This window comes from Sorex fumeus, unplaced genomic scaffold (genome assembly GCF_029834395.1).
Source record: "Sorex fumeus unplaced genomic scaffold, SorFum_2.1 ptg000345l, whole genome shotgun sequence".
Lineage (NCBI taxonomy): Eukaryota > Metazoa > Chordata > Mammalia > Eulipotyphla > Soricidae > Sorex > Sorex fumeus.
In genome coordinates, this window is record NW_026606401.1 from 66,289 (window position 1) to 83,069 (window position 16,781).

General features: G+C 54.3%; 1 protein-coding gene across 1 annotated transcript; it reads left to right on the top strand.

Annotated features, from left to right (window-relative positions):
• Positions 1–310: 310 nt before the first annotated feature.
• LOC130018968 (paired immunoglobulin-like type 2 receptor alpha) lies at positions 311–4,082 on the top strand. The gene is made up of 4 exons (XM_056109619.1): positions 311–362; positions 591–977; positions 2,396–2,545; positions 4,075–4,082. The coding sequence occupies exons 1-4, from the start codon at positions 311–313 to the stop codon at positions 4,080–4,082; spliced, it is 597 nt and encodes a 198-aa protein (XP_055965594.1).
• The last annotated feature ends 12,699 nt before the right edge of the window (positions 4,083–16,781 follow it).

Below are 16,781 nucleotides of genomic sequence, written 5' to 3' on the forward strand. Positions count from 1 at the left end.
ACCCACCCCTTGGCCTAGTTCATCAGCCGTGGACCACCTCAGCCTGTGACGGTGGGCACAGCCCCCAGAGAAGGTGCAGAGGGTGGCTAGGTGCGAGCCCCCATCTCTCAGCCCCTCGCTCTGAGGGATCCCAAACCTGGTCAGGACCTGTCCCACACCTAAGGCAGGAGGGGCCCCCTCACTGGCCATGGGAGGCCCTTGTGCAATACAGTAAGAGCTGCCTCGGTCACAGGAAGTGCTGGTCATGCTCAGGACCTCTCGGCAACACCCAGAGCAGCCCCGCTGCTGCCCATCCTGAGCAGAGTATGGCATGGGCCCAGCCCCGTTGCTGCTGCTGCCCCTGCTGGCGTCCTTGCTGGACTGTGAGTGACCGGACAGGGGAACCCCATGGGGTGCAGCTGGCACTTGGGACGCACCTCTGGGGGTGCGGGACAGAAGCAAAGGGTTACCCTGGTGCTGGATCACTCCCTCTTCCCCTGTCTCCCAAGCCTGGACAGAGGACACTGCTCAGAGGGACAGTCCTGCCATGCCCAGGGACATGGGGCCGGAGACATGGCACTCATGTTTCTGTGTCTCTCCTCCCCAACCAGCTGCCTCAGAAGACTGTGGCAATGGAAACTTTAAGATGGACCAGCCAGAGCATCTGACAGCCCCCAAGGGTGGCGCTGTCCGCATCCCCTGCTCCTTCCACCACAGCTGGGAGTTAGCTGAGATTCTTGAGGTGAATATAGACTGGAGGCGGAAGCACTTCCATGGAGATTTCATCTACGACACGACTCTGAATTGGACCCATGAGGAGTTCAAGGACCGTGTCCGCCTGGACTGGACACAGGGCCAGACCCGATGCGCCCTCCTCATCTGGAACCTGCGGAGGGGGGACGCGACCATGTCCTTCTGCCAAGTGACGTTGCAAACAAAGAGTTTCGGGCCAAGGAGGTTTCAGTTGTTCCAGGGGACCAACCTCAGCATCACTCCAGGTGAGTCAGCTGTTCGGTCCAGCCCCTTTGTCCTAAAGCCTCCTTCTTTTCGCATTCTCCATTTCAGTTACATTTCTGAAGAATTTGGACATCAATAAACAAAATTTGGGGAGCTGGAGACAGTGGGTAGGATGCTTGCCTTGCAAGTGGCTGACCCAGGTTCAATCCCTACTACCTCATATGACCTCTGATGTTACCAAGACTGATCCCTTAGCACAGAGCAAAAGGAAGCACCAAATTTTATACGGCAGTTTAGAGTTCAAAAGGTTTTCTCTTATTGAGGTGCCTCCCATCATTCTCAGGGGCCTCAAGGACCACTCCTGGCCACTGTTGGTCAACAAGGCCAGCTTTCAATCAAGGACCCAGAACTTAAGGCTGTTTGAGCTCTGGGGTGTTGGGGGTCACCCAGGCCGCACTTGGGGTTCTACAGAGCTGAACCTCCTGTGGTACTCAGGAGGTCACATGGTGCCAAGGGTCAAACTGGGTTTTCCACATGCCAGACTCGAGCATGGAGCCCTTTGCTGTTCTCTCTGCCATGGTCAAGGAAGAAAGCTGTGGGGCTGTGTCCGTTCATGGTCAGGGCATGATTCTTGATGCTGGGGACTGGACCGGGTCAGCTGTGCATAAGAAGTGCCTAATCTGCTGGTCACTCTTTCTAGCCCTTAGCTGCTCTTTGATGCTGACTTTACTGTTTTTGTTTTGGTTTGTGATTTTTGCTTTTTGGGTCACAACCAGACATGCATAGGGTTTCTCCTGGTTCTGCACTCAGGAATTACACCTGGTGGTTCTCGGGGGACCATGTGAGATGCTGGGAATAAAACTCGGGTTGGCTGCATGCAAGGCAAATGTCCTACCCGCTGTGCTATTGCTCCAGCCCCTGACTTTACTTTTTAAAATTCTTTCATTGGATCTGGAGCAATGGTACTGTGGGGTGGGCACTTGCCTTGCCTATGACAGACCTGGTTTCAATCCCCGGCATCCCGCTGGTCCCCCAAGCACTAACATGAGTGATTCCTGAGGGCAGATTTGGAGCAACCCCTGAGTATTGCTGGGTGTGACACCCCCTAAAAAAGCTTATAGATAGATATTTTAAGGATGAGGCAGGAGCAATATTGTTGTGGGAAGGACGCTTACCTTACACCTGGTCAACCCAGGTTTGATCACCAGCATCCTATACAGTACCCAGAACACTGCCAGGTGCAATTTCTTAGTGCAAAGCCAGGAACCCCCCCCCCCAAAAAAAAACAAAAACAAATAAAAAGAAAAAAAAACAAAAGAAAAAAATATTTTATGGAAATTCCACTGCACTACAGCATTGTGTCATGTAATATAGTGTCTTGAAAGTTGTATTGGAATATTGGCATCAGAGTCCTCTGGGCCTCCTGAGGAGAATTCACTGATGTCCTGTGTCTCCTCAGCCCAACCTGACACTGGCCTGGATATGACCAACGGCACACAGAGCTCTCCCTTGACACTGGACACCATGGTCGCAATCATGGTGACCGTCACACTATTGAAAATGACAATTTTGGGGCTGATCTCCTACCTCGTGTGGAAGAGAAGTCAAGGTAGGTGATGCCGGGCCCTGCCCCTGCCCCGACCTTCTACCAGGTGACTCCAGCTCCTGTGCCAGGAAGACAGTCAGAGGCAGGGCTGGGCCGGTGGTTCCCTGTGAGGCCGTCAGCCAGGCATAATCCCAGAATCACAAGGTCCGTTGAACCCTGAGCACCAAGGGGACACACACACACACATACACACACAAAGATGCACACAGAAATACACAGACATACACATAGACACACAGAGATACACAGACAAATACACACAGAGAGATACACAGAGATAGACACACACACACACACACACACACGACAGACACACACACAGAGTCTGGAGATGGATGCGAGAGTGGCCACATGCCTTGTGATGTGGTTTGGGGGAAGCTCCTTCAGTTCCCCAGGGGGGCAGCATCGCAGCCCTGGCAATGTGGGGGTTCCAGAGGCTGCTGAGAAGCTTCTGGGTTCTGTTACTCCCATACGGGTGAAGGCTTCCTGCACGGGTGGGCGTCCTCTGAGATGGGCCCCCAAGGCTGTGGGGGAAGGGGAGCCCCAGGAGGCTATGGGGGAGGGGAGCCCTGATATTCTAGGGAAGAAGGAGGCCGAGGGGGAGGGGAATCGGAACCACAGTGGCCTCCTAGGAAGGGCTCTGAGAGGTTCCTCATGGGAAGGTGTGGCCACAAGGCAGGGGCTAGGCAGGGTCCAGCCGTGGGTGTCCAGGCAGAGAGAGCAGCGGGCAGGTCACTCCTCAGGTCTGGTCAGGGCAGGAGAGCCACAGCTCCAGACAAAGGTAGGGGGCCCCTCTCACCCCTGCCCCCAAGAGAGGGGGAGAAAGATACAGGGGTTCAGGCTGCAGAGCGGTGCTCCCGATGGGCTGCGAGGACAAGAGCAGGTTGGGGGTGGGGGGAGCCTCGGGCCCTCCCCGTGGGCTCATGGCGCTGCTTTGCAGCTAGTCTTGGGGGGGTCTCTGGTAGGTCAGAGTAGAGACATGGGTTTTGGCGGGGGACAGCGGCCACCAAGACACATTGTCTGTGGACAGAGGAGAGGACAGCCGCCCTGCCTGACCCTTTCTCTCTTGCTCCCCGGACTGACGTCTCCCCCACCCTTCATTGCTTTCTCTAGCTCCAGAAGCAGCCCCTCCCTGCCTGTCCCAGACCCTCCCAACAGGAGCCCTGAACTGAGGGACTCCCCAACCCCACCGTCACCGGCATGGGAGGACCCAGCCAGGGTTCCAGTGGCTTTTCTGCCCCTCCAGCGCCTCACAGGAAATGCAGCACAGTCCACTGGGGCCCTGCAGCCCTGCCTGAGTTGATGGAGCCTCAGCCCTGGCAACTTCCTCCAAGATTTGTACAAGGCCAGGGAACAAGTGTCCTTCCCAGTCTGGCCCAGGGCCACCCAAATCAGCAGCCCCCGCCGTCTCCTGTGGTCTGGGCTGTACTCCCCGTGGCCAGGATGGAAGAAGTGGGGGTTCTCCGGAGTTCTTCCAAGCCACACAACCCGTGAGCTGTAAGCTCAGGCCTCAGCGACCTGGCCCTCTGCAGGATCCTGAGATGGAGCCAGGGAATCTGCTGGATACAGCTGCCTGGACCACTGCCTGGTGCCCAGCACCCCACTGGAAGGCCAAGTGCGCGTCTCCAGAGAACATAGCAAGAGGACACTGTGGGAATGAGCAGCTCAAAAGAGAAAGGGCCCTAACCAGCTGGCCCAGCACCCAGGCCACCCTGCCCACTTCTCCTTCCAGCCCCCAAGTACCAAGGCCTGGGCATAGGCTACAGGAAACACTTCTGGCTTCCCTTGGTCTCTCGTTCATCCTATTCCAGCCAGTCTGACCCAGAGACAAAGAAGGGGAGACACAGGGATGGGTTCAGACCCCAAAGATGCGCGAGCATCAGGCACCCCCTTCCTCATACATGTGTCCTGGCGCTGCCTCTCCCGCACTCCCTGCCTTCCTCTTCATCCTAAGAAATGTTCTCACACTCTGTCTGGGATGCAGAACTCAGTCGTTTGTGCTATTGCTCCAGCCTATATGATATATAATAGTAATATATATATTTTATGAGACAGCTACTGAGAGTATCTCGCCTGCACAGCAAAGCCTGGCAAGCTACCCCACACCTAAGTATTTGATATGTCAAACACAGTAACAAGTGTCACAACGGAGATGATACTGGGCCCACTGGAGCAAATCGATGAACAACAGGACAGCGACAATGATTTTATGAAGCAAGAAGTGTGTAGGGCTACTCAAAGTAATCTACGGACCGAACATGATTGCCACCCAATGTCTCTTCTGCAGACCACAGCACCCAAAAGGAGAGATAGAACAAAAGGGAGTGCCCTGACACAGAGGCAGGGTGGGATGGGGGATGGGGGGGTGGGAGGGATACTGGGATTGGGGGTGGAGAATGGGCACTGGTTGTGGGATGGGTACTCGATCATTGCATAACTGAAACCCAAGCACAACAACTTGTAAGTATACAACTGTACCTCATGGTGTTTCACTAATTAAAAAAAAAAGAAGTGTGTAGGGCTAACAGACAAGGGGCTCTGTGAAGACACTGCACCTGCTTTCTCAGACCTGCGAGAGAGGAAAAGAAGAATTTAGCAGTGCAAGGGGGAACTTGAGAGGTCACGCTGGGGTTGGGGACAGGGAGAAGGGAAGTCACTATGTTAGCTGCCACTGCAGAAGCCGAGAGCACTTCTTCTGTGAAGTCATGGCTACCCGCCCTTTGGCCTAGTCCTTCACCTCAGACTGGGCATGGGTGGGCACAGCCCCCAGAGTGTGCGCTGAGGGTGGCCAGGTGCCAGCCCCCATCTCTCATATCCCTCTCTCTGAGGCTGGGCTGAGAGAGGCCCAAGGTCAAGATGTCCCTCCTGGGAGCTTCGACAGGCCCTGCAGCCACTCCGTCCCCGGGTAGGAATAGCCAGGGAGGAGCAGAGACAAGGGCAGAGCCAGAAATGCACACCGGCGAGCTCCCTCAGGGTGTCCGGGGCAGCTAAGCAGGGGTGCAGGGGAGAGGGGAGAAAGTTGAGCACACGGGTTAGGACCCGACCCCACACCTAAGACAGTGGGGACCCTGCACTGGCCAAGAGAGGCCCTTGTGCAATACAGACAGAGCAGCCTTGGTCACAGGAAGTGCTGGTCACGCTGGGGTTCCCTGCGCTGCCTCCGCCTGCTCCTCCCTCCACTGTGCTCGTAAGCCCTCAGCCGCCCACAGAGAAGCATCGCTGCCGCAAGCCCTGAGCAGAGCACGACATGGGCCCGGCCCTGCTGCTGCTGCTGCCCCTGCTGGCCTCCATGCTGGACGGTGAGTGACCAGACAGGGGAACCCTATGGGGTGGCGCTGGCACCTGGGGGACGCACCTCACGGGGTCCAGGGTAGGGCCCCCATGGCCAGGAGCAAAGAGCTCCCCTGGTACTGGGTTATCCCTATCCATTAAGCTTGGACAGAGGACACTGCTCAGATGGACGGTCCTGCACTGCCCAGGGACATGGGGCATGGGGTTCAAACTTCTGTGTCTCTCCTCCCCAATTAGCTGCCCCTGAAAACTGTGGCAATCAAAACTTTGGGGTCGACCAGCAAAAGCACCTGTCAGCCCCCGAGGGCGGCTTCGTCCGCATCCCCTGCTCCTTCCACCACAGCTGGGAGTTAGCCAAGAATCCTGAGGTGAAGATAGCCTGGAGGTGGAAGAACTACCATGGAGATTTCATCTACAAACAGACTCCGAGTTGGACCCTTGAGGAGTTCAAGAACCGTCTCCACCTGGACTGGACACAGGGCCAGACCAGGGGTACCCTCCTCATACAGAACCTGCGGAGCAAGGACGCGACCATGTACTTCTGCCGAGTGTGGCTGAACACAAAGAGATGTGGGCCAAAGATGTTTCAGTCCATTCAGGGGACCAAACTCAGCGTCACCCCAGGTGAGTCAGCTGCTCGGACCAGCCCCTTTGTCCTAAAGCCTCCTCCTTTTCACACTCTCCATTTCAGTTACATTTCTGAAGAATTTGGTCATCAATAAACCAAATTTTGTGGGCCGGAGACAGTGCGTAGGTCAGTGGATAGGATGCTTGCCTTGCATGTGGCTTGTCGTGCCTTGCCATGCCTTGCATCCCGGGTTCAATCCCTACTACCGCATATGGTCTCTGGCGTCACCAAGAGGGATTCCTGAGCACAGAGCAGAAGGAAGCCCTGAATACCGCCAGGTATGCTCACCCAAATACAATTTCTTAATTCATGGAATTAAAGTGATATTCAAACTCATTTTTAAAATAAATATAGGAAAATAGAGTAATTTTCAGTTGACTTTCACCGTGCAAAGTCCTCACAGCAAAGAAATCTTGTCAGCCAGTGTCACTCCTAAGTTGGTGTTTACTTATGGATTCTTAACCTGCAGAGGGTTTGCTCTGCAGACCAACCTCACTGCATAATTGTATAGGGACAATTTATCTACTTTCTGATTTCTAAGCCCCAAATTCTTGTTTTTCTACTTCTAAAAATTTTTATAAAGCTGTTCACAGTAATTGTTTACATTCAGTATTTCAACACCAATCCCACCACCATTACTTTGACCCTTCCCACCAACCCCCAACCTGCCCCTTTGGCAGATGCTAAGCAGATTATTGAGCTTGCTAGCTCTGGGCGTGACTCCCACATACCTAACTTTTTTCTGTTTAATTTCTCCAGAAACTTGGTCCCAAAGTGTTAGGGTCTGGCCAGAGGCTCAGTGGCAATTTGGGGGTATCAGGAAGCCTGAAGGCATCTCAGCTGCTGATGCACTCGCCCCATGGGTACAAGCTGACTTGCTGTGTGCACCGTACCCCCTAAGTCCCAAATTCTATAAAGCAGCATAGAGTTAAAAATATTTTTTGTTATTTGGGGGCCTCCCAAGTCTTTCTCAGGGTCCCCAGGGGCCACTCCTGGCCACTGTCAGTAAGCCAGGCCAGTCTTTGAATCAAGGGACCAGGACACAAGGTTGTTTGAACCCCGTGTGTCAGGGGTCACCAGGGCCGCACTTGGGGTTCTCCAGAGTTGAACCTGCTGTACTCAGGAGGCCTTGTGGTACCAAAGATCAAACTGGGTTTTCCACATGCCAGACACAAGCATGGAGCCCTTTGTTGTCTCTCTGCCATGGTCAAGGAAGAAAACTGTGCAGCTGTGCCAGGCGGTGCTCAGAATCCCGGCCCAGCTCTGTGCTCAGGGACAGACGCTGAGCTGGGGTCTGCACCGGTGCCATGGCTAAATTGCATCCAGGCCAGTGCCCGAGCCTGTCCTCCCTCTCTCTCTCTCTCTCTCTCTCTCTCTCTCTCTCTCTCTCTCTCTCTCTCTCCAGCTCTCGGGGTGGGGGTTGGGGGTGGAATTTTGAGCAGAGCTCACAAGGGAAAACTTCTGTGAGCTGAGTGAAGGAGAGCTGTACCCTATAACAGGAAGCAGTCACACGGAATTAAAGGAGATAAGCACTAACGGTAGTGGGGGGACCCAGGAGGAAACCAGGTGACCCTTCAGACTACCTCCAAGGCCTGGGATGGTGCTGGGCAACGTGGGATCGGGGTTGGAGGGAGGATGGAAGGGGTGGGAGGGGTCTGGAAATCAGAGTGGCGCCGAAAATTGTGTAAAGGGCAAGGAAGTGAGACCCCCTCTCCCCAACAAAGCAACCTGGAGTTTTGGTTTCGTGAGAACCAGAAACTTTCAGGAGGCTTCCCAGCACAGAAAAGTTGGGGCTCAGCCCCCCAAAACTGAGGATCTGCTGAGTGGATGGGGCCCTACATGCTGGGCAGCCAGACCGAGGTCCTCCTACCCTGCTCAGAATTTCCCCCCGTAGTCAGATGGTCCCTCAGGAACCCAAGGCCCCCACAGCCACACACACTTCCCCATCTGCTGGCTTCAAGGACACAGACCCAGCACTGAGCCGGGCCCTCTCCAGTTGTGCCAGGGCAGCCCTGGACTCCCCCCTGGGCCTCAGGCATCAAAGCCTCCTCAGAGCACATGGTCCCCAGGGAGCACTGCCTGTCCCCAAGCCAACCAGGTTCCTGAATATGGGTTTGGGTTGTTTTTTGTTGTTTTTGTGTCACACCTGATAAAACTCACAGGCTACTCCTGGCTCCGTGCTTAGGGATCACTCCTGGTGGTGCTCAAGGGACCATATGGGATGCCAGGGATCGAACCCAGGTGGGCTGAGTGCAAAGCAAACACCCTCCTGTTGCACTATCACCAAGAGTCCAGCTCCAGTTTCTTGAATCTCGGCGGTGGTCACATGCCAGCAGGGCTCTGAGGATCACTCTGGCCCAAGGTCTCTGAATCCCGGCTCTGGAGCCCTCACTGGGGCCGGCCCCCGGGGGGAAGGAGAGAGAGTTCAAGATGCTGATAGAAGCTTCGGTGCGTTCACAAAACTGTATCCACTGACACCTGGTGGACCAGCAACTTTCACAGCCCAGAAAGTTCCGGGCTCTGGCCACTACTTTCCCAGGGGAGATAAGACTCGCTCCAACCACGACCGGATGGGGCCGAGCTAAAAGGGCTGACAGACAACGGTCTCTGTGAAGATACTGCACCTCCTTTCCCAGGCCTGTGAGGGAGAAAAAGAAGAACTTGGTGGTGCAAGGGGGAACCTGAGAGGTGATGCTGGGGTTGGGGACAGGGAGAAGAGAAGTCGCTTTGTTTTCTGCCACCACAGAAGCCGAGAGCACCTCCTCTATGAAATCCTGGCCGCCCACCTCTTGGTCTAGTTCTTCAGCCTTGGACCGCCTCAGCCTGGGCACGATGGGCACAGCCCCCAGAGTGGGCGCTGAGGGGGCCAGGTGCCAGCCCCCATCTCTCAGCCCCTCGCTCTGAGGCAGAGGCTGAGAGAGGCCCAGGGCCACCGGGTCTCTCCTGACAGCCTCCTCTGGCCCCGTGGTCGCCCTGTCTCAGGCAGGATGTGATCAGGAAGAAGCCGAGATAAGGGAAGTGCCAGAGATGCACACTAGCCCTCGGGCTGTCCAGGGACAGCTAAGCAGGGGTGCAGAAGAGTGGGGAGAGAGCCCAGCACCTGGGTCAGGACCCCGCCCCACACATAAGGCAGGTGGGGCCTCCGCACTGGCCACAGGGAGGCCCTGTGCAATACAGGAACAGAGTAGCCTCAGTCACAGCAAGTGCTGGTCACGCTCTAGCTCCCTGCGCTGTCCCCGCTTGTTCCTTCCTCCACTGTGTTTAGGAGCCCCCGACAGCCTCCCAGAGCAGCCTCACTGCTGCCCACCCTGAGCACAGCATGGCATGGGTCGGGCCCCGCTGCTGCTGCTAGCCCTGCTGGCCTCCCTACTGGACAGTGAGTGGCCTGGACAGGGCAACCCCACGGGCTGTGTCTGGCACCTGGGGGATGTGCCTCTGAGGGAGTAGGGCAGAAGCAAAGGGCTGCCCTGGTGCTGGGTTACCCCCTCTTCCCTTGTCCCCTAAGTCTGGACAGAGGACACTGCTCAGATGGACGGTTCTGCCCTGCCCAGGGACATGGGTCCAGAGACGTGGGGCTCACACTTCTGTGTCTCTTCTCCCCAAACCGCTGCCCCTGAAAACTGCAACACTGGCCATGGGATCAACCAGCAAGAGCACCTGGAAGCCCTCGAGGGCGGCTCCATCCGCATCCCCTGCTCCTTCCACCACAACTGGGAGTTAGCTGAGAATCCTGAGGTAAAGATAGGCTGGAGGTGGAAGCACTTAAATGGAGATTTCATCTACAACCAGACTCTGAATTGGGACCATAAGGAGTTCAAGGACCGTCTCCGCCTGGACTGGACCCAGGGCCAGACCCAGGGTGCCCTCCTCATCTGGAACCTGCGGAGGCGGGACACGACCACGTACTTCTGCCAAGTGATGCTGAACACAAAGAGATGCGGGAAACGGGTGATTCAGTCCATCTGGGGAACCAAACTCAGCGTCACCCCAGGTGAGTCGGCTGCTCGGACAACAGCTGCACACACCCCCCCCCCCCGCCCTGGAATCCTGCAAGGACCCTGGAATCCTGTCCCCAGGTCCCCTCTTCCTTCCTTTCTAACTCCTCTAAGCTCCCAGGACCCCTGTGGGCTCTGCCACATTATCTTTTTCTATTGTTGATTATGAATGTCGACCTAGGCTGCCACAACGAAGGAAGACAAAAATGATCGTCTGTACTTTCAATGCACGTACGCTAGCATCAGATGCATCCATCGAGGACCTGATGGTACAAGCGCGAATGATCAAGTACGACATCATTGGTCTGACCGAGCCAAGAAAGTACAAATCTCACCATGCCGTTTTCGACACTGGAGAAGAATTGTTCCTCGGAACATGCGATAAAAGAGGTGTTGGAGGCGTCGGTGTCCTTGTCAACACAAACTTGGCCAAGAACATTGATTCATTAGAATGCCTAACAACCCGAATCGGACGTTTACATTTGAATAGATGTGGCTCACTGCCTGCAGTTTCTATCTTCGTTGTCTACGCACCAACATCTCATTATGATGAAAGAGAAATCGAGAAGTTCTACATGGAGCTAGAGAAGTTCTATAAAGAAGACCACACCTTCTACAAGATCATTGTGGGTGATTTTAATGCCAAGATAGGACCGAGAAGATCAGCTGAAGAACTTCACATCGGGACCCATGGCCTAGAATGGAACGAACAGGGTGAGAGACTGTCTGAGTTCATCATGTTGACCAAGACCATTCATGGTAACTCACAGTTCCAGAAGGCAGAATCTAAACGATGGACATGGGAATCTCCCGGTGGACGATTCCACAACGAAATAGACCACATCATATTCAATCGATGGTTTTGCCTGACCGATGTCGCTGTTGTCCCAAAATTTTGAATGGGATCGGACCACTGTCTCCTTCGTGCAAAATTCTACTTCACAGAGCGGGGAGAAAGGGCTGCAAAGTTCAAAAAGAGAACTCCCAGAATGACCACCAACTGGGAACTCTTTGGTACTATTGCGACAACATGGGAAGATGCCATTGTTGACAACATTGACGAGGAATACGATCGACTGGTTCAGCACCTCCATGAATGTGCGAGGAACGCCAAGAGAGAGATAGCCACAAAAAATCGCCTATCTTCGAAAACTCTTGAGCTAATTCGTCAGCGTGGTTTGGCGCATGCCTCAGGCAACCGCAAGCTAACGTCCGAGCTCGCAAAGCAGTGCAGAGATGCGATCAAGGAAGACCTCAAAGAGAGAAGAGCAGAAGTACTGGTAGATGCGGCAGAAGCCGGGAAAAGTATTCGTAACGCCCGCCTGTCCTTCGCCAACTACACGACCAAGATGACTGCCCTCCGATGTCCTGATGGATCCATCACATTCTCCAGAATGGTAATGAAGAAGATTATCCATGACTTCTACTCAAATCTCTTCGACAGCCATGTCCACTTGCCGACATACCAAATTCCACAGGATGGATATGTCGTTCCCAATGTTCTCCCTTCCGAAATCCGACACGCCATTTCTTCGGTAAAGAAACAAACAGCACCTGGCCCAGACAAGGTCAGAGCTGAACACCTGAAAAACCTGCCGTCAGTACTCATCAATACACTGGCTCGGCTCTTCACTCGCTACCTGTCTGAATGCAAGGTTCCGTCCCAATGGAAAACCAGCAGGACCGTACTACTCTTCAAGAAGGGAGACATCCATGACATTGGCAACTATCGCCCGATCTGCCTATTGTCTGTCATCTACAAGTTGTTCACTCGAGTCATCCTAAATAGGATTGGCAGAACACTAGATGAAGGACAACCATGCGAGCAAGCCGGGTTCCACAAAGGATTCAGCACCATCGATCATATCCACACGATAACCAAGCTCATTGAGGTTTCTCGGGAGTTCAAGATGCCGCTCTGTTTAACGTTCATTGATTTAAAGAAGGCCTTTGATTCTGTTGAGACGGAAGCGGTCATTGAAGCCCTAGCCAATCAGGGCATTCAAGCCCAATACATCAGGATCCTCCGTGAGCTGTATTGCGGATCACTACCAGGATCTCACCATTCTACAAAGAAGTGATCGTTGATGTCAAGAGAGGGGTGCGGCAGGGTGATACCATTTCACCGAAACTCTTCAGTGCCACCCTTGAGAACATCATGCGACGACTGGAATGGGAAGGAATGGGAGTGAAGATAGATGGTTGGCAACTACACCACCTCCGCTTTGCTGATGACATTGTTTTAATAACACCAAACATCAGCCAAGCGGCACAAATGCTGGCCGACTTTGACCGTGAGTGTGGAAAGGTAGGACTACAGCTGAATCTTACGAAGACAATGTTCATGAGAAACAGCCTCGTTCCTGACGCCCCATTCGCTCTCAACGGAACGACCATCTCTGAATGCAACAGCTATGTGTACCTAGGTCGAGAGGTCAACATGACAAATGACCTGGCACCCGAGCTGCGCAGGAGGAAGAGAGTGGCTTGGAACGCCTTCAAGAACGTCGAAGAAATAGCTAAGAGGACGAAGAACCTCCGGCTCCGGGCACATCTCTTTGATTCCACTGTTCTTCCTGCATTAACATATGCCTCAGAGACCTGGGCCCTACGCAAACAGGATGAGAACGCTATTCAGGTCTCCCAAAGAAGAATAGAAAGAGCTATGCTTGGAATATCACGTTTCACTCAAATGAGAGAAAGAATCCGGAGTTCTGACATCCATCGACAATCAAGAATCAGGGACGCTGTCTCATTTGCCAAGGTGTCGAAAATCAGATGGGCTGGTCACGTAATGAGATTTAAAGACGACTACTGGACTAGAGCTGTTACCGACTGGATTCCACGGGATGTCAAAAGACCGCGTGGCCGCCCACCTACCAGATGGTCAGACTTCTTTGTCAAGGTCATGAACGATCGGTTTGAGGCCCTCCATGTTCCCGGAGCGAAGAGATGCCATTGGGCTACACTAGCACGCAACAGGGACAAATGGAGACGTTACTGGCGCGCGCTCGAGCAAATCAACGACTAACGGGAAGTTAAGTGATTAAGTGATTAAGTGATTATGAATAGCATATGATGTCACCTGCAAGACAAACACCCTACCCGCTGTCTCCTATTATGTTACTTTATATTCCACAAAAAGGTGCTTTATCTTCCCCACAACTGGGCTCCTTTTGGCCTGCCCCTCACATCCCACATCCTGCCCCCCACATCCTCAGGAGCTTCTGGGGTCTCCGGGACCTTTCTCTGTCTCCAATCCAAGGCGGAGCCCCAGAAGTTGACTTTCTCAGATGTGGCCAGTGTCTCCTTCGTCAAGTGGCTATGCGAGGACCTCTGGTAGCCCCCAGGGCTGTCCCTCCTCTTCGCTGCACTCAGTCAGGAGACCCCTGACAATGGCCAACACCCCCATTACTATGTGCCCCACCAGGCTCAGAGTGCCCCAACAGTGCCTAAATGGCACCTCCTGCGGTGACCGCAGCCCAGTGGCCGCGGCTCTCACCCTGACGGACCCACCATGCCCTCGGACCTGTTGGTCACCTCCAAGGGGTGTGTTGTGGCATAGACACCAATCCCACCACCATTGCACCTTCCCCCCACCATTATTTTGACTCTTCGCACCACCCCCCAGCCTGCCCCTTAGGCACATGCTAAGTAGATTATTGAGCTTGTCTAACTGAGCCGCGACTGGTTTGTGGGCATCTATCCAATACACTTAACTTTTGGGCTTTTCATTTCTTAAGAAATTTGGTCCCAAGTTGTTGGGGTCTGGCCAGAGGCACAGCGGAAATTTTGGGGTTTCAAGACTCCCGAAGGCACCTCAGTTGCTGATACACTCACTCTGCGGGTACAGGCTGGCCTGCTGGATGGCACCATACCCCCAATCCCCAAATTCTATAAACAGTGTAGAGCTCAAAAGATTTTTGTTATTGAGGGGATAGCTCAGTCATTCTCAGGGGCCCCAGGGGCCACTCCTGGTCACTGTCAGTCAGCCAGGCAAGCCTTTCAATCAAGGGCCCAGGACACAAGGCTGTGGAGCCCTGTGTGTCTGGAGTGAGCCAGGTCACATTTGGGGTTCAGCAGAGCTGAACCTGCTGTACTCAGGAGGTCACTTTTTGCCAAGAGTCAAACTGGGTTTTCCAAGGACAGACACGAGCATGGAGCCTTTTGTGGTCTCTGCCACGGTCAAGGAAGAAAACTGTGTGGCTGTGCCAGGCAGTGCTCAGAAGCCCAGCCCAGCTCTGGGCTCAGGGACAGACGCTGAGCTGGTGTCTGCACCGCGCCACAGCTAAATTGCATCCAGGCAGGTGCCCAAGTCCTGTGCTCTCTCTCCAGCTCTCTGGGTGGGGAAACTTCTGTGAGCCGAGTGAACGAGAACTGTACTCTGTAACAGGAAGTACTCACACGGAATTAGAGGAGCTAAGCCCTAATGGTAGTAGGGGGACCCAGGAGGAAAGCAGGTGACCCTGCAAAACATTTCCAAGGCTTTTGGCTTGTTTCAGAAAATCATGTCACCCACAGAATATTTTAACTAAGCACACACTCACTCCTGACAGCACAGATTTCTGCTGGTGTGGTGTCTGTCTGTCCGTCTGTCTGATCTGTTCTCTTGTCTTTCAGTCCCTGTTCTTTTTGTTGCTTCCCTCTTTGGGGTCATTGAGGAAACATAGTTTTCTGACTTTCTTCCAGGCAGGCTCTCCTCAGATTAGGAGGCTATTTCTAGAGAAACTGACTTTTTCGTTCACCTAGAGCAAATTCTTCCCGTAGATGAGAATGAATTGGACCAGAGGGGTGGTGGGGGGAGATAGGCCAGTCGGGATGTGATACACATGGGACGCCTGGGTTTGTTCGAGCTTCTAAAATCAGGACCGCGTCAGCATTACCAATATGAACCAGATATGGGGGAGAGAAAGGAAATATTGCTCAGGGAGGACAGCAGCGGTGCCCTCGGGAAAGAAATTTGGTTTCCTCAGGAAAGAAAGAGCCCGGCAAGCTACCGAGAGTATTCGATATGCCAGACACAGTAACAACAAAGTCTCCAATGGAGACGTTACTGGGCCCGCTCGAGCAAATCGATGATCAACGGGAGGGCCTCCGGAAATAAATTCTGTTTATTTAACACTGCTCTGGCCCTTCTCTGGGCCACTGATCTTATACAAGCTGTCCCTCCCCCCTCAACCTTGACCAAACACCAGCCCTCGACCTCCTCCCTGAAGCCCTCTGTGTGCAGGGCCCCAACCATACATTTGTCAGGTCTCTCATTTTTAGAGAAGGAGGATGGCACCCTGTGAGTCACTCTCTCTTTCTGAACAGAAATGTCCCCTCACGGTTATTCTGGGGGATGTAGCTGGGCCGGGGCAGACCATGGCATGAAACAAGTCCCCTGATTCCAAGAGACCCATCAGGAGGCTGCGCGGCCTCAGGCATCTGACAGCATTTACTCAGGGCTGTCAGCCAAGGGCTTGCTTTGGGGACATCCTGCACTGCCCTGTGGAGTGGGCAGTGGTGACCCTAGTGAGTCTGGGCCTCCCCAGGCGGCCTGGCTAGGAAGAAGACGTGTAAGCCTTGAACCCCGGGTCAGCGGGCAGGAGGGAAGCCGGTGTCACCCTCAGGGCACTCCTGGACACTCCTGGTTCCTCACCGGCCCTTGCCCAGCTCTCCCCAATCCTCTCAAGCAACTTTCAAAGCCCAGAAAGTTCTGGGCTCTGGCCATGGCTTTCCCAGGGGAGATAAGACACACTCCAACCACGACAGGACGGGGCAGAGAAAAGGGCTGACAGACAACGATCTCTGTGAAGACACTGAACTTCCTTTCTCAGGCCTGCGAGGGAGGAAAAGAACTTGGCAGTGCAAGGGGGAACCTGAGAGGTGTCGCTGGGGTTGGGGACAGGGAGAAGGGAAGTGACTTTGTTTGCTGCCACCCAGAAGCCAAGAGTACTTCCTCTGTGAATTTTTTGGCCACCCACCCCTTGGCCTAGTTCATCAGCCGTGGACCACCTCAGCCTGTGACGGTGGGCACAGCCCCCAGAGAAGGTGCAGAGGGTGGCCAGGTGCCAGCCCCCATCTCTCAGCCCCTTGCTCTGAGGGAGCCCAAACCCGGTCAGGACCTGCCCCGCACTTAAGGCAGCTGGGATCCCCCTCACTGGCCATGGGAGGCCCTTGTGCAATATAGGAAGAGAGCAGCCTCGGTCATAGGAAGTGCTGGTCACAGTAGGGCTCCCTGTGCTTTCCCTCCCTGCTCCTCCCTCCGCTGTGCTCAGGAGCCCCCTGCAGCCCCCCAGAGCAGCCCTGCTGCTGCCCGCCCTGAGCAGAGCACGGCATGGGC

Bases quoted from the DNA above. Each gene is read 5' to 3' on its own strand.
- LOC130018968 (XM_056109619.1), top strand. From the start codon at position 311: ATGGGCCCAGCCCCGTTGCTGCTGCTGCCCCTGCTGGCGTCCTTGCTG. The intron at 363-590 runs GTGAGTGACCGG...CTCCCCAACCAG, and splicing joins GCTGGCGTCCTTGCTGGACT to CTGCCTCAGAAGACTGTGGC. The intron at 978-2,395 runs GTGAGTCAGCTG...GTGTCTCCTCAG, and splicing joins CAACCTCAGCATCACTCCAG to CCCAACCTGACACTGGCCTG.